The 20,365-nt window shown below is 43.6% G+C and overlaps 2 protein-coding genes and 1 pseudogene across 2 annotated transcripts in view; all 3 read right to left on the minus strand.

Annotated features, from left to right (window-relative positions):
• Nucleotides 1–669, minus strand: part of LOC140359111 (uncharacterized) — a 9,075-nt gene extending 8,406 nt beyond the window's left edge. The window contains exon 1 of the mRNA XM_072443981.1: nucleotides 462–669. Within this exon, the coding sequence (XP_072300082.1) occupies nucleotides 462–669 (208 nt within the window). The remainder of the gene's footprint in view (nucleotides 1–461) is intronic.
• Nucleotides 670–4,942: 4,273 nt separating this feature from the next.
• LOC140359112 (olfactory receptor 10R2-like) lies at nucleotides 4,943–5,893 on the minus strand. The gene has a single exon (XM_072443982.1). It carries the CDS (start codon nucleotides 5,891–5,893, stop codon nucleotides 4,943–4,945), a length of 951 nt encoding a protein of 316 aa, XP_072300083.1.
• Nucleotides 5,894–19,446: 13,553 nt separating this feature from the next.
• LOC140359113 (olfactory receptor 4E2-like) lies at nucleotides 19,447–20,365 on the minus strand (annotated as a pseudogene).

Raw genomic sequence — 20,365 nt, forward strand, 5'->3', positions numbered from 1 at the left:
CCGGTAAACTCTGTGCCGTTATCTGACCTTTCCATATGGGGCTACATCCGCTATGAATTTTTCTGTAGCTTTTGTCGTGTCACTTTTTGTTTTAATAAAGTATGGAAATATCATCCCACTGCAATCATCAGTAAATGCTATTGCATATCTGTACCCATCTTTATCTGCTGGTTCTATAGGACCGCATAGGTCTGTGTGTACAAGCTCTAACACAGCTGTGGCTTTAGAGTCTGCCTGTCGGTTTCTGCTTTGTGTGAATTTGCCCTGTGTGCATATTTCACATTTTTGGTTGGATTTGTCATGTTTCCCTTTTATAGACATTCCTTCAACCACCTTTTCTAATTTTGCAACATCATCAAAATTGCAATGTCCAAGTATCCTATGCCAGGTTTGAATGTCATGACACCCATATACTTCATCAACATTTTCATCTTCTACTGTGCTAAGGTAACACAGCCTACCATACACGTCCATTTTGAATTTGGTACCATCCTTGTGGACCAGCCAGTCATTACCGTCCTTAAAGCGGACCTCAGCTCCGTTGGCCGTCGCTGCTTTAACTGAAAAGATGTCCTGTGGAAACGATGGGATGTAGTGTGCCTGTTTGAGAATCGTTTTCACTCTTCGTCCCTCGCTGTCCAACAAGTAGATTTCAGCATCTCCCCTCATTTTCGCCATCCCGCTCGATCATGTGGTCCTCAGGTCTGAAGCTCTTGTCAACTGTTTTGAACTTTGTGGCGTTGTTGATCATGTGTGTTGTGGCGCCGCAGTCGACCATGAGACCTTTCTTGTTTCCTTTTTGTGTAGGGCAGTCACTCATCTTGAAGAAACAAAAAGATGTAGGCTCTGCCTCCGTCTCTCCATCAACTTTCTTCACATAATCACCGCCTCGTCCTCGATATTGTCCCCTTCCGCGCTGTGTTGTGTCCCATTTTTGTTCCTCTTTTCTCAACTGGTGTCCGTCCGGACGGGTCTGGTATCCGTCCTGGCCATGTGTCCCTTTTTACCGCACGTGTAACATTCAACATCAGCCAGGACCATTTTCTTTCCTCTTCCTCGTAACCTTGTTGCCCAACTAGTCTTCATCACGTTGTCTTCATCAGCATTCACGTCACTCTTCCCATATTTTTCAGTACTCTCATAACTTCGCAGTTTCGTTTTAAACTCGCTGAACGTTACAGTGTCATTTGTCTGGGTGATGTGCACGACGAATGGCTTGTATGAATCAGGTAGCCCTTTAACTACCATCGCTATCTGAAGCCCATCACTAATGTGCCCTTCTGCTCTTCTCAATGACGTGAATATAGTCTCTGCTCGAATAATATAGTCAGTTACCGTCTCATTGCTGGTCTTATGAAGCGAGGAAAGTTCACAATATAAACTCACAACGCGAGGTTTGTCCTTTAGTGTTCGCGGAGAATATTCAGCGCTTTTCTTCCGTCTCTTTTCGCGTCTCTCATTACCAATGACAAGCTCTTGTTGTCCAGACATTGCACAAGCTCTGCATATGCCTCGCCGTTCATCGTCTCATCTTCCGCCCAAGCATCTTCGTCCTCCTCATCTATCTCCGGGTCTTCCGAGATAACTCCTCTGAGGCCGCGTAACTCCATATGCGCGAGGAACCTCGTTTCTCTTCGCCGTCGAATAATAGTCTGAACCACTTTTGGCCTACTTGACTGGGCCCATAACCTGTTACGTTAGACATTCTGCAGCAGTCTATCGTTTTGTAGTCATCAATGTGATTCGGGGGAAAAAATACAGACAACCGTCGTCTCTTTGGTCTGAGGGTAAATGGTCACATTTATATAGCGCTTTTCTACCGTCAAGGTACTCAAAGCGCTTTACATCAAGGAACCAGTCACCCATTCACCCCCCAGATATACGTAGACACTGGGGAGCGGTTGGGTTAAGTGTCTTGCCCAAGGACACAACAGCAGTATTCACATGAGACAGCTGCGATCGCACCACCAACCTGTCAGTGGATCTGACCGCGGGAAAAACAACACCACTGACTTGCTTGCTTGCGCATGCTCATTACAACACAACAACACATTCACTGATCACGCAGGTAACACATGTCTTTGCTCCATCTGCAAGTATGCTCAACACCCCTCCATTCTTTATTAGGAAATGAGAGGTTTTGTCTATAGGAGTCTTTGTTTATAAGAGTTTGTCTATTAAGAGTGTTTTTTTTATTATTCTATTAAGAGTGTTTTTTAAATTTCCTACAAGTTATCTGTCCTTTCCTCTGTATCTACCTGCGTTGCAACAATGAAATTTCCCCATGTGTGGACAACAAAGGATTATCTTATCTTATGTCCCAGCCTGCTTCAAGTCTTCCATCATCGTCCCTGTCCCCAAGAAGCCCCGAATCACTGGACTTAATGACTACAGACCTGTGGCGCTGACGTCTGTAGTCATGAAGTCATTTGAGCGCCTGGCCCTCCTCCACCTCAAGTCCTTTACCTCTCCCCTGCTGGACCCCTGCAGTTCATCTATAGGTCTGTGGACGACGTCATCAACCTGGCACTACACTTCACCCTGCAGCACCTGGACTCCCCGGGAACCTATACCAGGATCCTGTTTGTGGACTTCAGCTCTGCATTCAATACCATCCTCCTGCTCTGCTCCAGGACAAGCTCTCCCAGCTCATTGTGCCTGACTCCACCTGCAGGGGGAGCACTGACTTCCTGACGGATCGGAGGCAGTCCGTGCGGCTGGGGAAGAATGTCTCAGACACTCGGACTATCAGCACAGGAATTCCACAGGGCTGTGTTCTTTCTCCCCTGCTCTTCTCCCTGTACACAAACTGCTGCACCTCCAGCCACAACTCCGTAAAACTGATTGTAGGGTGGACGACACCACCCTCATCGGTCTAATCTCGGACGGAGATGAGTCCGTCTACAGGAGGGAGGTGGACCCGCTGGTGTCCTGGTGCAGCGGTAACAACCTGGAGTTCAACGCCCAGACGACAGTGGAGATGATCGTGGACTTGAGGAAAGTCACAGCCCCCCCTCACCATCACACACTCCACCATCACCACCGTGGACTCCCTCTGCTTTCTCGGCACCACCATCACCTGGGACCTCATGTGGGAGCCCACATCAGCTCCCTCATCAAGGAGGCCCAGCAGAGGATGTACTTCCTGCTGCAGCTGAGGAAAGACAAGCTGCCAGGGGAGATGATGGTGCAGTTCTACACGGCCATCATTGAGTCCATCCTCACCTCCTCCATCACCGTGTGGTACGCTGGAGCCACAGCCAGGGACAAAAAGAGACTACAGCGCCTTCTGCTGAGAAGGTGATCGGCTGCAGACTTCCATCTCTACAGGACCTGTACGTCTCCAGGGCTCTGGGACGAGCAGGTGGGATCACAGCCGCCTCTTCTCACCCTGGACATGGACTATTTGAGCCACACCCCTCAGACAGGAGGCCACTCCCTTCAGGCAGGAGGCTACGGTCCATCCAGTACAGTTTCTTTCCCTCTGCCGGACTCATGAACACTTCTCAAACACTTTAACCATAATTTAATAACACTGTTCATATTCTGCAATACATATGTAAATTCAACTGTACATTTGTGTACATATTAAGCCTATTTTTCTAATTCTTATTTTTTATCTTGTGTTCTGGCAAATACCCCTAAATGGCTCTCAAAGTAAACTAGAGAATTTACCAAAACGGAGGAAAAAGTGCGTCAAGAAAAACGAACATGGCGGCGCCCGCGTCAGTTTTTAGAGAAACATTTGTTGGAAATAAGACAAGAAAATGAGGCAAGAAAAATATTTATTTGTTTTGCAGCTCGTTCTAGTGTCTTCTAAGTCTTGTGTTCACTGTTGCTCTGTGTTCACTACTGCCCCCAGTGGTCAGCTTATGTACAGCTCTGTTGCTAACAATGTTCCCTCCAATTTTACATTTGTCTGAGCAAACACACTCAAACTCGATGAGACGTTCCAAGTACCACACTTCCACACCAAAATCTTGTTTATGAAATGTGTAGTGTTGACCCCATTGGAAGTATGAATCTTGTAAAAGTCTATATTAATTCAAATTACTGGCACAAGACTAATAATATTTCGAAATGAACTGGGAGTTCAAATGGTTCACCACAGGTCACTATTGAGGGGTCCAAAAAGGCCCACACAAGATACTGCTCCAGAGGAGCCGCTCAGCGTGAGCATGATGCATCTAACCAGCCAAACTCAAGAGACGGTGAAACGCCGTGTAGCGGAGCAGAACAGGATAAATAATTGTAAATGAAACAATAAATAAATGCAGACGAACCCGACTATACCAGATGTACTTTCCTGTTTACTCAAACACAAACTTGAAATTACTAAACATCTTTTTGTGTGTTATTTCTGGACTTTGACCCTGGAAAGTCTAAATAAGGCTAAAAAAAAACAATACAAACTTGCGTTTGACTTGACTTGCTTATATGTATTACTTTATACATTTTGTGTACAATCAATAGCATTATGTCACAATCTCATCCATGAACTCAAACTTGGCCGTTTTAAATCCTGCCATAAGAGAAGAAAAGTATAACGTGTGGCTCACAGTTAATACAAGAAAAAGGCATGTACATCAATTTGCATTTACAAAGACGACGTTAAACATTTTGGCCAGTACTACATTTTAAAAGTAGAGTCAAAATATCTGTATGAAAGATAGATATGTTATCCATACGTGGAACAAAGCAATGAAAGATAAAAGTGGGAAAAGTTACATTTATCTTTCACTCACAAATTCCACGCTGTTACTTTCATAGATTACACAGATTTCAAATATAGCAAAATTGAGACACTTAAATAGCAGCTCAGAACAATGTATTTGATCTTTAAATGGTTAAAAGGATTACAAATCATTGACTGAAACCCGTGGATTGAATCTTTTGCCACATGAACGTAACTTTGGCATAAATAAAAGAGAAGGGTTTGCGTCTACACAGAGGCCAACAAGATCTTAGTCCGGATTCTAAAACGTCGACAAAAGGGCGCTCTGATCTGTGGCAGCTTCAGTCCATAAATGAGAGGATTGTTGATGGAAGGCACGATCAGATACTCCAGCGATAAAATGGCCGTGATTGCCGGGTTGATTTGGTTCGCGTCGTACTTTGCTATCGACATTTCAATAAAAATAGAGCATGTGTACGTCACAAAGGTCACTAAATGTGGCACGCAGGTCTGCAGAGCTTTCCCTCTCAGTTCAGCGCTGCCTCTTTTGCACACGAGGAGAATACGCACGTACGAGTACAGCACAAAAAACAGAGGTATAAAAACCGTGGTGAGGATGACAAAATAACCGACTATATCGCCGTGCGTTGAGTCGCCGCAGGAAACGTTCACGACGGCTCTATTTGCGCAGAAAATCCGATGTAATTTGTCGTCGCATATGGGGAGTTCACTCGTGAGAGCCAGAGCGTAACTTAACGTGAACATGGGGTAAACGACAGCAACGCCCCAAAGAATCGCGGTCTTCCTCATGCTCATTTTTGTGTGATAATGAAGCGGCTGACAGATGGCCACGAACCTGTCATAAGCCATGACCCCGAGTAACGTGAACTCGCATGAAGCGTACGTGTAAATGACGTATATCTGAATGAAACATGCGGTGCGGGAAATGAAGTGAGCGTCGGACAAAAGATCGAACAAAAACCTGGGGAAGAAACCAGCCGAGCCGTACAGAGAGTTGACAGACAAACAGCAGATGAAGACGTACATCGGCTGGTGCAACGGCTTCTCTAACAATATAGTGATTATAATGACCACGTTAGCAGAGATTATCGTCATGTAGATCAGCAAAGAAAGTATAAAAAACAGATATCGAAGATGCCCATAATCTGCAAAAACTGTAAATTGGAAATAGGCAGGATTTTGAGTGACGTTCTTCATGATGAGAAAAAAAAGGGCCAAAAGTTTCTGTGATGCAAAGGTTCAGAGGCAAAGCTCTGAAGCCTAAAGGTCCATCCCTCGACTTAAATAGATCATCAGCTGCGTGTTGGTTGGGCACGCAGCAGTGGGTGGGGCATCTACACCACGTGGCCTGTGATGTTATATGCTCATTTAAAAAACTATCATTATGAAATAAAAAAAGAACAAAACAGGGCAGAAAATCGCTCAATGTTAACACAAAATGAAGACTGTACAGTCGCCATGGTGTGCAGTGTGGGCGGACAAAAGCACTCCTCACTCAGAAGAGTCCAAAAAGAGTTTCCAGATGTGGCTAAAATAGTATTTGCAAAAACAAGTGAAACAGCTAAGTGGAATTTGCGTCGATATGAGAGATTCTGCACCCAAAAATGGCAAGACTTCCCAAAATCCCTGGATTTTCGGACAGGCCAATGGGGGTTACCAGAAGATCTAATTCTGGTATCAATAATATACCCACAAGAACCATTTCTACTGCATGGACAGTGTGAAATGGGATGAGAGAGAAGGGAAGACATACAATCCATTGTCCGAGTTGGGATTTGAACTCACGACACTGCGGCCGGAGCGTGGCATATGTGCACTATGACTTTACCACTCCACAAAATGAGATATAATGAGATATTATAAAAGATATATAGTAAGGACAAGAAAACTGTAAATTTGGGTTATTTTTAATTGAAGGGGAAAATTCTTGTATTTTTTACATAGTGACGAACCAACCAAGCAAACAGAACAATGCCCCTTGTTAACTGTTCAGTACAGAGTCAGTTTATATACAGTATATATAGTTAAAATGACCTCCTCACCCTTGGGTGGTTTCACCCCTTTTTTCTAAGGTGTGTCTAGAGAGCCGGGGGCGTGGCCGAAACTGCTAGGCTATTTTGTGCCGCGGTTCCTGAAACTGCTGGGCTATTTCACTGCGCCGCGGCTCTGTAGCCACGGTCTTTTTCTAAGCTTGGGTCCTCTACTAGAGGCCTTGGAGCTTGTGGGTTCTTCAGTCAGTGCGTTTACATGATTACGAAAAAAAAGGTTTTTATAAGGCTACCCCAAATAAATTGTTTGTTTGCTGTAACCCGACCCAAATTTTTTCAAGTTGGTCGGTCGGTAGATAAATTCTTACTTTTTTTACTTTAAAGGCAAACAAAAATATCAAAATTTTGCCATTTTTTGACTCGGAGTGACCTCCAGGAATCAGGCTTCAACAGTCAATGACGGAAAACGTCTCGATCAACCCGATCAGGACACTAAATCTCCCGATTTTAAGATATTTCAATTGATCTTTTGTACGCCATTATCCTTTATTTTGGTAGCGAAGGCGAGCGGGGGAACACGGGCGAACACGGGCGCCGCCATGTTTGTTGTGATGACGCTGCTGGGCGTGTGTCCCTCCCAGAATGCATTGCGTAAGTCAAATTTAAATCAAGCCACACCATGATAGAGAGTGACATGAACTATGGCCAGGTCAGTGGCGCCGACGGAGGTAAACCAATTTGTTAAGATAAGATAAGATATTCCTTTAAAGACAATATAAATTCTCTCCTGCAAGATCTGTTTTGTTACAGATGCACATGGAGAACCGAAAATGAAGACGCACATGGGTGGCGTTATGTGTTAATTGTTTGTTGGGATGAAAGATAGGTATCAACAGCGCTGTAAAAAATATTCAACACGGCGATTTGGTGATGTCGGGTCGGTGAGTCGGCGAAATAATTGAAAAATAAAAAAATTGGCGTTTTGTTAACAAAATGCTGATATATTTATTTCAGTCGGCTAGTATCAAATCGGGTCAGTCGGGTTACGGTAAACAGACATTATTTTGCTCAGCCTAACATTCGGTTTTGACGTCTTGACAAGGCAGACAAGAAAGTCGAATTCCTGACAAGAACGTGTAGTCCTCCTAACACGAGGTGGTGATATGCATAGTTTCAGCGGACTAATACAACCCCCCATTCAGGTTGACCTTTTGCTTCACATATAAATAACTGTCATTTTCAAATGTTGTAATTGTTAAGCATTTAATATCGTAATGCATCAATATACCTTTCATTGTTATTGCATACTGGACGCACACACACACACGCACACACTCTCACACACACACACACACACACCAAATTCTTCTTCTGTCTGCTTGTGTCTGTTTCTACTTCCCCCAACTCCAACCAACTTCTCTGTCTTGGTCTGTCTGAATATTCATATTCTTTGTCCTGTGTGTGAGAGGCCCCCAGATGAAGAGCAGACCGGTCTGGGGGAACTTGAGGGACAGGCGTGTTTTAATCTGTTTTGTAATTGTAGGGAATAATTTTTTTTATTTTAACGACCATATCTTGTCTTGTTATTCTCAGTATATTAGAACCTAACACAAACAACAGCAAGATGGATAGTCGTACAGCTTCGTTCATCTCGTGTGTAATGTCCGCGTTAGTTATTGTGCAGATGAAGTGCACGCTAACCCTGGTGTTGTGTTCTTCCTTGTAAGCGATCGGCTTCCTTGTATGGTTTTGTTTCTGGGGTCATAGGTCAGCGTGGGTCGTGGAGCATGCGGACAAGCCTTGTCTAGTTTCAGTGCGATTACACAACCGCATAATCTGGGTGTCTCAATCTGAGATTTTGGACGTCGATTTCTATCAGCGTAAGATGTTTACACGCACACGAAGATGTCTGATTGTATCGGATTAAAGCAACTCGGTTTTCTCGTTTGCATTTAAACGTACTGAGTACTGTTGATCATGGGATCCTCTTACAGAGACTAGAGGACTGGGTGGGCATCACTGGCACTGCCCTAAACTGGTTAAGGTCCTATCTGGAAGACAGGAAGTACTTTGTTGAAATTGGTAGCTGTGTCTCAGACCACATGACCCTGACCTGTGGAGTGCCCCAAGGGTCAGTCCTGGGTCCCCTTCTGTTCAACCTCTAGATGCTGCCGTTAGGTCAGTTGATACGCAGTGAAAATGTGTCCTATCACAATGATGCAGACGAGTCAGATCTATGTTTCATTGTCGGCAGGTGACTATGGACCAGTAGATTCACTCTGTCACTGCATCCAACAGATCAGTTTGTGGATGCAAAACAACTTTCTCCAGCTGAACTCAGACAAGACTGAAATAGCTTCAGAGCTGTTCGTTCTTAGAGCCTTTTACCGATTAATCCACGAATTATACACACTATTTACGCATCATATACACGAAAGTGAACGTTTGATTTCTCCGCAAACAATCCGGAGCCTCAAGCCGCTCGCTTTTCAGTATTTCGTGGATTAAAAAGCCCTCCTCACTCTCTAGCTCCAGCCTGAACTAGCCTAGCGTAGCCTAGCCGCTAGCGTCATGGCTGGATCTACCTTTACCTGTTTGAGCTGTCATATGTCGAGTCAGAACCCTGGCTCCTTCTCTGATGACAGGTGCGTGAAGTGCAGTGTAGTGGTAGTTTTGGAGGCCAGGGTTACGGAGTTAGAAGCGCAGATCCGCTGTTTAGAGGAGCTTAAGTCCAGTTATAGTTCGGTTTTAGCGCGAGGGCTACCGGACCGCGCTGCAGGGCGTAGCATTAGCATTAGCAGTAGCAGTAAGGCCGAGCTCAGCCCCTCAGCGTCTCCCGTGCAGCCGGGACTAGACCAGGAACAGAATAGGGACCAATTTGTGACAGTTCGGAGGGGACAAGGCGCTAAACGCCGAACCTTAGAGCGCCGTGAGCTTCACGTCCATAATAGGTTTTCTCCCCTCAGCGATCACACGCCCGCTGAACACACGAGAGAAACTCTTGTAATCGGGAGTTCTATTGTTAGAGACGTGAAGCTGCCAGCTGCTAGCGTTAGGTGTTACCCGGGGGCCAGAATGGGTGACATCGAAGGAAACCTTAGGATCTTAAAGCGGAGCAGGACCCGTTTCCGGCGAGTCGTGATTCACGCAGGCGGTAACGACGCCCGGCGGAGACAATCAGAGGTGCTCAAAGTTCAAGTAGCCGCGGTGTGTGACCTAGCGAAGTCGATGTCAGACACTGTAATATTTTCTGGTCCCCTGCCCAATCGGATCAATGCTGAATTGTACAGCCGTCTCTCAGCATTCAACAACTGGTTATCCAGATGGTGCCCTCAAAACAACGTTGTCTTTATTGATAACTGGAGTGCGTTTTGGGGAAAGCCCGGGCTCATACGCAGGGATGGCATCCATCCGACTTCGGAGGGTACATCCCTATTAGTTCGGAATTTGACCGATAGTCTTAGTCGTGTTAAGTGACCATCTAGGGATGAGCCCCGGGCACAGAGCAGCAGTTCAAGACGCTCCTCTGTCGCTGAACTCTCGCCCGTTCTGTTACATGTGAAGTGTTCAGATTCAAGACAGATAGAGACTGTGTGTGTCCCTCGTGTTCCTCGTACAAATAATGCCAAAAAGTCACATCTCAGAAAAAATATTTCGGGCGTCAGACCAAATAACTTAAGGAAAATAACAATCACAAATGACACAAATACACAAATGAATAAACACGTAAAATGTGGACTGCTAAACATTAGAGCAATTTCCTCCAGATCGCTCTTAGTCAATGAATTAATTAGTGACTATAACATAGATCTTCTAGCTCTAACTGAAACGTGGCTTCAACAAGACGACTACGTCAGACTAAATGAGTCCACCCCACCCACCCATGTAAACTTTCAGACTGCCAGGAGCACAGGCCGAGGTGGTGGTGTGGCAGTGATCTCACACTCAAGCCTACTCATGAGCCCTAAAACTAACAATGCATTTCACTCATTTGAAAGCCTTATGCTGTCGATCACATGTCCAAATATGAAAAACCAAAAAGAAGTTTTGTTCATAGTTATCTACCGACCTCCTGGTCCCTACTCAGAGTTTTTAACAGAGTTTTCTGACTTTATATCAAACTTAGTGTTAGCCTGGGATAAAATAGTTATAGTTGGAGACTTTAATATCCACGTGAACATGAGTGATGACGCTCTCAGTAATGCCTTCAGCGCCTTGTTAGACAGCATTGGTTTCACTCAGAATGTAAATAAACCGACTCACACTCACAAGAACACTCTGGATCTTGTCCTAACGTATGGAACAGAGATTAGTGACCTCATTGTCCTCCCTCAAAACCCTATATTGTCAGATCATTTCCTAATTACCTTTCAGTTTATTCTTAAAGATCATCCAGTCCCACAAAATAAAGTTATAATGAAAAGGACAATATCTGAAAAATCTATCTCAAAATTCAAAGAAATAATAGAGCCAATATTCAGTGACATGTCATGTGATCATGTCATGTGATCATGTCATGTGATCATGTCATGTGATCCTGCTGAGAACAGCTTTAGTCCCAGTTTAAGTGATCAATGTGTCGACTTGACCATGAATTCTCTGAAGTCTGCTCTTGACGTTGTCGCGCCGTTAAAACAGAAGGTCATTAGGCCAAAGCGCGCCTCCCCATGGTACAACCAAGAACTGCGTTCACATAAACAAAGAGTTAGAAAGTTAGAGGGATTATTTCGTCGCTCTCACACAGAAGAATCCCTAAAAGCATGTAAAAGTTGCCTGCTGTCCTATAAGCAGGCTCTGCGTAAGGCCCAAACCAGATATTATTCAAATCTAATAGAAGTCAACAAAAGTAACACTAAATTCCTTTTCAGCACTGTAGCTAGGCTAACAAACTGTCACAGTGCAGTAGAGCCCTCAATCCCAGCTACACTTAGCTCTGATGATTTCCTCCTATTTTTTAACAATAAAATAAAAGCAATCAGAGATAAATTAGATGAAATTACCCCCGCTATTAGCCCTGAACTAGCCCAAGCTGTAAATCTAACGTCCAATATAAATCCACCTGTAAACTTAGAAAGGTTCACAGCTGTTGATCAAGCAGAGATAACTTCAGCCATTATGTCCTCTAAAAGCTCAACTTGTGTCCTAGACCCCATTCCAAGCTCCTCAAAGACATTCTCCCCCTAATTATAGACCCTATTCTTAATATAATAAATACTTCACTCGAAAGTGGCTATGTTCCACAGTCCTTCAAACATGCAGTCATTAAACCTCTTCTGAAAAAGCCTAATCTAGATCCCGACCTATTGGTAAACTACAGACCTATTTCAAATCTTCCCTTCGTCTCTAAAATCCTTGAAAAAGTTGTAGTAAAACAGCTTTGTCGCCACCTGCAGGACAATAACTTATTTGAAGTTTTCCAGTCAGGGTTCAGAGCCCACCACAGCACTGAAACTGCACTAGTTAAACTCACAAATGATTTGTTATTAGCCGCTGACGATGGACTGGTCTCAGTCCTGGTCCTGTTGGACCTCAGCGCAGCGTTTGACACCATTGACCACAACATTCTACTGCAGAGGTTAGAATGTGATGTAGGTGTTGGAGGAACAGCCCTCAGCTGGTTTAAATCCTATCTATCTGATAGGTTCCAATTTGTTAATGTAAACCAGAGCTCCTCACCAAGCTCTAAAGTAATTTACTGTGTGCCACAGGGTTCGGTACTCGGTCCAATTCTGTTTACTCTTTATATGCTGCCATTAGGCAACATTATCAGAAAGCATGGCATTATCTTCCACTGCTATGCAGACGACACTCAGCTGTATTTATCAATGAAACCTGATCAGAGCGATCAAGTAGACAGACTTAGTACTTGTGTGAAGGAGATAAAAACCTGGATGACACTAAACTACCTGCTTCTTAACCCTGAAAAAAACGAGGTCATTGTGCTTGGCCCTAAGCATCTACGAGACTCTATCTGAGCAGATAGTCACACTGGACAATGTCAGTGTAGCCTCCAGTTCTACTGTAAGAAACCTTGGAGTCTTATTTGACCAGGAGCTCTCATTTAAAGCTCATATAAATCAAGCTTGTAAAACAGCCTATTTCCATTTGCGCAACATAGCCAAAATCAGAAGAATTCTGCCTAAAAGTGATGCCGAAAAACTTATCCATGCATTTGTAACGACTAGATTAGACTACTGTAACTCCCTGCTTGCAGCGTGTCCTAAAAGCTCCATAAAAAGCTTTCAACTGGTTCAAAATGCAGCAGCAAGATTACTAACAGGAACAAAAAGAAGAGAGCACATTACGCTGGTGCTGAAGTCTCTTCACTGGCTCCCCGTCGAGTCTAGAATCAAATTCAAAATTCTACTCTACAAAGCCATAAATGGCATGGCCCCATCCTACCTCAAAGATGCTATAGAACCATATCATCCAAACAGAGCTCTTCGCTCTCAGAATGCCGGCCTTCTGGTGGTGCCAAGAGTCTCTAAAAGTACTGTAGGAGGTAGAGCGTTTAGCTACCAAGCTCCTGTGTTATGGAATCAGCTCCCGACCCATGTTAAATATGCTGACACAGTCTCTTCATTTAAGTCCAGGCTTAAAACGTTCCTCTTCGAAATCGCTTATGGTCAGACTAGTTAGGAACAGAAAGATAAACCCACAGCTTTAGCTACGCTGCCCTAGGAGTAACTATGCTGGGGGAAGTATGACAGCTTGAGCACTATCCTCTTCTTCTTCTGACTACTTATGCTATCAAACAATATTTATTTTTTGATTCCACTTGCAAACTGTTCACCGCCTTCTTTTTCTTTCTCTCACTCCTGAGGACCTGTGGACCCAGATGCCCCTCCCCTGGTGAAGTGGTCCCTGCCCTGTGTGGACGGTCCCTCATCTGCCTGAGGAGTGGGTCCAGCTCGCCCCCGACGGTCCCTCATCTGCCTGAAGAGTGGGTCCAGCTCGCCTCCGACGGTCCCTCATCTGCCTGAAGAGTGGGTCCAGCTCGACTCAGACGGTCCCTCATCTGCCTGAAGAGTGGGTCCAGCTCGCCTCCGACGGTCCCTCATCTGCCTGAAGAGTGGGTCCAGCTCGCCCCCGACGGTCCCTCATCTGCCTGAAGAGTGGGTCCAGCTCGCCTCCGACGGTCCCTCATCTGCCTGAAGAGTGGGTCCAGCTCGCCCCCGACGGTCCCTCATCTGCCTGAAGAGTGGGTCCAGCTCGCCTCCGACGGTCCCTCATCTGCCTGAAGAGTGGGTCCAGCTCGACTCCGACGGTCCCTCATCTGCCTGAAGAGTGGGTCCAGCTCGCCCCCGACGGTCCCTCATTTGCCTGAAGAGTGGGTCCAGCTCGACTCCGACGGTCCCTCATCTGCCTGAAGAGTGGGTCCAGTTCGCCTCAGTCGGTCCCTCATCTGCCTGAAGAGTGGGTCCAGCTCCAGTCTCCTCGTGTCCGTCTGTCCGTCTGTGAGAGTCGGATCTCTCCTTCACTGGAACTCCTTCAGGTTTCTACGCTTTTTTCCCAAAGAGGTTTTTTTTGTAGTTTTTCCTGGCCGAGAAGGAGAGTCTAAGGACAGAGGACCCTGGGACATCGTCCCTCGCCACCACAGACATTGTCTGACTCCATCGCCACCACAGACATTGTTGATTCATTTCTCCCTGTGGCCCTCAGAGGCAACTGTTGTTGTGATTTTGGGCCTTACAAAAATAAATTGATTTGATTTGAAATAATGTTTTTTGGCCCACAGAAACAAAGAGAAAGTGTTAGCGGTCACCTCCAGAGTCTCGCTCTAAAACCTACAAACCAAATTAGAAATCTGGGGGTAATAATGGACTCAGACTTGAACTTTAATAGCCACGTCAAATCAATAACATCAGCAGCTTTTTACCATCTAAAAAACATTGCCAAAATCAAAAATATAGTGTCAAAACCAGATTTGGAGAGACTTATCCATGCGTTTGTCTCCAGTAGATTAGACTACTGTAACGGCCTGCTCACTGGTCTCTCCAAACGAGCTGTAAAACAGCTGCAGTTCATCCAGAACGCTGCTGCTCGGGTCCTGACTAGAACCAGGAAGTACCATCACATTAGTCCTGTTCTCAGGTCTCTGCACTGGCTCCTGTGGCTCAGAGAAGAGACTTTAAAGCAGCTCTGCTTGTGTACAAGTCTCTCCATGGCCTAGCACCAAAGTACATCTTGGATATGTTAGTGCCATATGAACCATCCCGGACTCTGAGGACCTCAGGGACCGGCCTCCTGCTGGTGCCAGAGTCAGGACTAAACATGGGGAATCTGCGTTTCAGTTTTATGCAGCTAAAATCTGGAACATTCCTCCTGAAGATGTGAGACAGGCTTCTACTCTGACAATGTTCAAATCTAAGCTAAAAACCGTTTTGTTTAGCTGCGCATATGACTGAAAGGATTTTTTTCTTTGCACTCTTCTCTTTTGTTTGTGATTTTATTAGTTTAGACAATCAGTTGGATTGATAATTTTTAATTTAGTTAATTTTATTGTATTTCTGTTTCTGTAATTTCTTTGTGATTTGAATGCATTTTTCCTGCTGTGTGAAGCACTTTGAATTGCCTTGCGTATGAAATGTGCTCTACAAATAAACCTGCCTTGCCTTGCCTTGCCTTTGATTATTGAATTTGTGTACATTGGGATATTTTTTATTATTAAAGAATTTGGAACTTATTTTAACATTTTGTTATTAGTATCAGTTAAGGGGCCTAATGAAGTCGAATCTGAAATGTAGTATGTGAAAAATTGGTGAGTCAAAAAACCCATGGTGAGTAGGGCTGGGTATTGCCAAGACCCTTACTATACGATACGTATCCCGATACAGATACAATATGTATCCCGATACTTGTTTATTCTGATACAATTCCCTCATTACGATATGTAGCTTGATACATTTTTGAAAAAAGGGTCTTAAAAATGTACCAAATGGGTAATGGTTTTACTCTGGATACAAAAATTTATGAAATTTCATGTTTACCCACATAGCACTTATTTATAAGGCCGTGGCTGCAGAGCCGCGGCCCGCGGTCAAATGGCCGCGCAGTTTCAGGAACCGCGCGACTTCTCTTATAGCGTCATGGCTAACCCTAACCTTAACCCTAACCCTAACCTTAACCTTAACCTTAACCTTAACCCTAACCCTAACCCTAACCCTAACCCTAACCCTAACCCTAACCCTAACCTTAACCTTAACCTTAACCCTAACCCTAACCCTAACCCTAACCCTAACCCTAACCCTAACCCTAACCTTAACCTTAACCCTAACCCTAACCCTAACCCTAACCCTAACCCTAACCCTAACCCTAACCTTAACCTTAACCTTAACCTTAATCCTAACCTTAACCCGGCGCGGTCTAAAACGGCGCTAAAACGCGGTCAAATAGCGGCGCAGTTTCAGGAGCCGCGGCGCGCGGCCGGCACAAAAATAACATGGCAGTTTCGGCCGCGCGCCGCGGCTCTGCAGACACTCCCTATTTATAAATCCATTCTGCTCTAATAATTTTATCTTTATCATTATTTTATTATTATCTTATTTTTATCTTTATATTTTTATTATCTATTTTATTTCATTTCCCCCCTCCATTCCCTATTAAGATAGGAGAGGAGTTTTGTTAATAAGAGTTTTTTTGGTTTTGTTCATAAGAGTTCTATTAAGAGTGTGTTTTTGAAACGTCCTATAATCTGTCCTTTCCTCCTGTTTCTACTGCGTTGTAACAACAAAATTTCCCCTTGTGTGGATATTAAAGGATTATCTTATCTTATCTTACAACTTTATACATCCATCCAACTGATCCAAATAGAAATATAAGGAACACATTCTAGTAAAGTATTGCATGTTTCTTGCCAAACAATTATCATGGTCTGAACCTGCTGCAGCAGCATCTTCTGCACAGATCAGGTCCACAGCTCCTTCTCACCTTGTCCGAGAGGAGCACAGCACAAACAGCATATTAAAAGCACTACTCCACCTCGTTTAAAACCTACGGGCCACAAAACTTCAAAAAAAAAGAAAAAAAAACATTTAATTTATTTATTTTTTTAAATAAAAAAAATATCGATACTGTGACTCAGTATTGATATGGAGTCCGTGACGACATATTGCCGTATCAATATTTTGAACACAACCCTAATGGTGAGCTTGTTTCAATATGAGATAATTTTTAAATTATGGCTTTTTTAACATATGACTAATTCAAGACGACCACTCCCATCCATCTGATATTTCAATATATCAAATATTCATTGTATTGTCTGTCTATGTGCCAAAAATGAAAAGTGTGACCTTTCACTTTCTGAGATAAATTGAGTGAAAGATGCTATGAGAGGCTAATATTTGCATATTTTCGTACATTTCCCAACTTCAACAGACAATTTACCCACTAACTGCCAAGTTCCCGCTTGAGGAACTTTTGGTGGAAGAAGTTTAACTATTTTACTTGATAGAAACCATAACAAAAAGTATTTCCCAGGACCCTGGGACGGAAGTCATTTTCTAGGCCCTTTCTGAGAGCTAGCCTATGGCCTAAAAATACTCCGACATAATTACTGTAATTATGTCAGAGAGTACTCTGTCAGAGAGTACTCTGACATAATTACAGGGATTCTCTTACAAAACAATTTGGTTTTGTAAGAGAATCCCTTTTTAAACAGAAATGGAGGTTTAAGTTTTACTTTCTAGTTGTATATAACAGTGTTTTGAACCCATGATGGTTCCTCCTCCTGAACCTGTTCCTCTGTTCCCCATTGTGTACAGTCTCAGGGTGCTGGGCTGGAATTGAGCCGGCTTCAGTGACTTGACTTAGACTGACTAATAACTAATACAATTGTTCTTTTTGCAGGTAGTTTCCCATTACAATGGAAAGATAGATCCGACAGAAGACTAGAAGACATAGGCAAGAAGTTATATAAACATTTCCAAAGTTGTATTTGCTAAAACAATTATTTAAAATTAATCTAAGAACGTACACATCTTAAAATTACACTTTGGAATTGAGAGAAAATTGATGGATTGAGAGCAAATAATAGAAACTTTTACAATCAGAATTATATGATTAGGCGCCACGATGTTTTATCACAATGTTAGCCACGATGTTTTAATCACAATGTTAGCCACAATGTTTTAATCACAATGTTAGCCACAATGTTTTAATCCCAATGTTAGCCACGATGTTTTAATCACAATGTTAGCCACAATGTTTTAATCACAATGTTAGCCACAATGTTTTAATCACAATGTTAGCCACAATGTTTTAATCACAATGTTAGCCACAATGTTTTAATCACAATGTTAGCCACAATGTTTTAATCACAATGATAGCCACAATGATAGCCACAATGTTAGCCACAATGTTAGCCACAACGTTAGCCAAGGTGGGTGGCTTGCCCTCCACCAGTCTGGCTCAACGGTTATCCCCCGCTAGTCCGAAGGTTCGCTAGTCCGAAGGTTCGCTAGTCCGAAGGTTCGCTAGTCCGAAGGTTCGCTAGTCCGAAGGTTCGCTAGTCCGAAGGTTCGCTAGTCCGAAGGTTCGCTTGCACAGTGCAGGGAGCTGCGCGCTGAACTACCGCTTGGTGCGCCAATTAAGTGTTTGTTTAAAAATGTGTTATCTTACATATTTATACTAAAAAAAACATGAATTGAGAATGAATCCAAGTAGCTAATCCTAGGTGCCATAGTCCTTCTGGGTTCAAAAACTTATTTCTCTTTAAAAAAAAAACGTACTTTAGAGACGGTCCCTAACTGGGGCACGAGCCGTGAGGAGAGCCCGCTGCGCCTAAATCCAGGGCTGCGTTGTTGGTTAACTCTTAAACGGCCTTGGCTGCTATAATAACTTTACAATGTTGCCACATTTGAGCTCCTCTGTGTGTCACGGGAGGCATGGGTCTGGTCTGGTCTTCTTCTCTCACGGAACACTCGGGATGTCAAGATGATTAGGTCTATCGATAATCGTGATTATTCAGGTCACTATAATCGTAAGAATCAAAAAATAATAACAATGTCCATTTTAGAAGTATTTCTTGTTCAATACACAGCCCAAAAAATACAGTTTTTATCTGGTGTTTTTTTCAAATTTAACTTTATTTTGTCGTTCAAAAAGTTACAATTTGTAAAGCCGGTCACAAACTTGAGAAACAGTCACATGTTATATTACGGGAATGGAAGAAAATGTAATATATCACTGTTGTTTGGTCATAGTCTCGCGAATAATCGTTCAATTGTGATGTGTTTTCTCACAATAATCGTAACACTGAAATGTTATATTGTGACCCTACTGCACAAACGCAAACAGAAAAGTTTTGCTGCTTTAAACAAAACGGTGCTTAAGTGCATAGAAAGTGCCAGTGGTTTTCTAATGGTTCCTAAAAAAAACAACTTAAAACCATAAACAAATCACACAATATAAGCCCAGCTTTAGTTGTATTTCAACAATTAGTGGAATGATTAAACCTTTTTATTTAAGAAAAAAAGGTATGAGGCAATTTTTGCACATTTGTGTAACCTCAAGTCAAGGGTTGTGAGGGTGTGTATAAGGGGTAGGTGAAAACAGACATTTCAGCCTCAAATGCAAGAGAATTCAGGAATACTCAAACAGAGATAAATCAATCAAAATGTAACTCAGAGTTAGTTTATGGGGGAAACCAGCGAGCATTTGCCTCCAGTGAAGACGACAAATATGAAAAACTTTAGTGGGAAAAACCGCACGTGGTAAATTATCGTGACACAATTTTAGTAATTTCCTTGATTTCCCTAATTAGTTGTACAAAAATACAGCTGTTTTTATGTTAAACCTCTGATTAATGGCGGCTCTGATCTTCTGCAGCTTGAGTCCGTAGATGAGCGGGTTGTTTATCGACGGCACCATCAGATACTCCAGAGACAAAACCGCCGGCGTCGAATCGCGTCAGTGACAGCTCCAGGAAAACAGAGAAGGAATACACCGCAAACGTAATGACATGTGGCACGCAGGTCTGCAGCGCTTTCCCTCTTAGTTCGGCGCTGCCTCGTTTGCACGCGACGAGAATACGAACGTACGAGAACAGCAGAGGGACGAAGACGGTGGTCACGGTCACGAACTGGCCCACCGCGTTGTTGTGCGTCGTGTCCACACAGGAGTTTCTCACGATGAGCCAGTTTGAGCACAGGATTCTGGGCAGTTTGTTTCCACACAGAGGTAATCGAACGGTCAGGCCGACGCCGTAACCTATCGCAAAAGCAGGATAAACGACGCCGATGAGCCACAGAATCGCCGTCTTTCTCATGGTCATTTTGGTGTGATAATGAAGCGGCTGACAGATGGCCACGAACCTGTCATAAGCCATGAGTCCGAGTATCGTGAACTCGCAAGAGACGTACGTGTAAATGACGTAGATTTGAACGAAACACGACGACCGCGAGATGAAATGAGAGTCGGACAAAATGTCGACCAAAAACCTGGGGAAGAAACCTGTCGAGCCGTACAGAGAGTTGACAGACAAACAGCAGATGAAGACGTACATCGGCTGGTGCAATGACTTCTCGAACAATATAGTGATTATAATGAGCATGTTGGCAGAGATTATCGTCATGTAGATCAGCAAAGAAAGTATAAAAAACAGATATCGAAGACGCCCATAATCTGCAAAAAGTGTTAGTTGGAAATAGGCAGGATTTTGACTGAAGTTGTTCGTCAT

This window comes from Eucyclogobius newberryi, unplaced genomic scaffold (genome assembly GCF_026437365.1).
Source record: "Eucyclogobius newberryi isolate DKJ021-1_F unplaced genomic scaffold, fEucNew1.0.hap1 SCAF_14, whole genome shotgun sequence".
Taxonomy (NCBI): domain Eukaryota; kingdom Metazoa; phylum Chordata; class Actinopteri; order Gobiiformes; family Gobiidae; genus Eucyclogobius; species Eucyclogobius newberryi.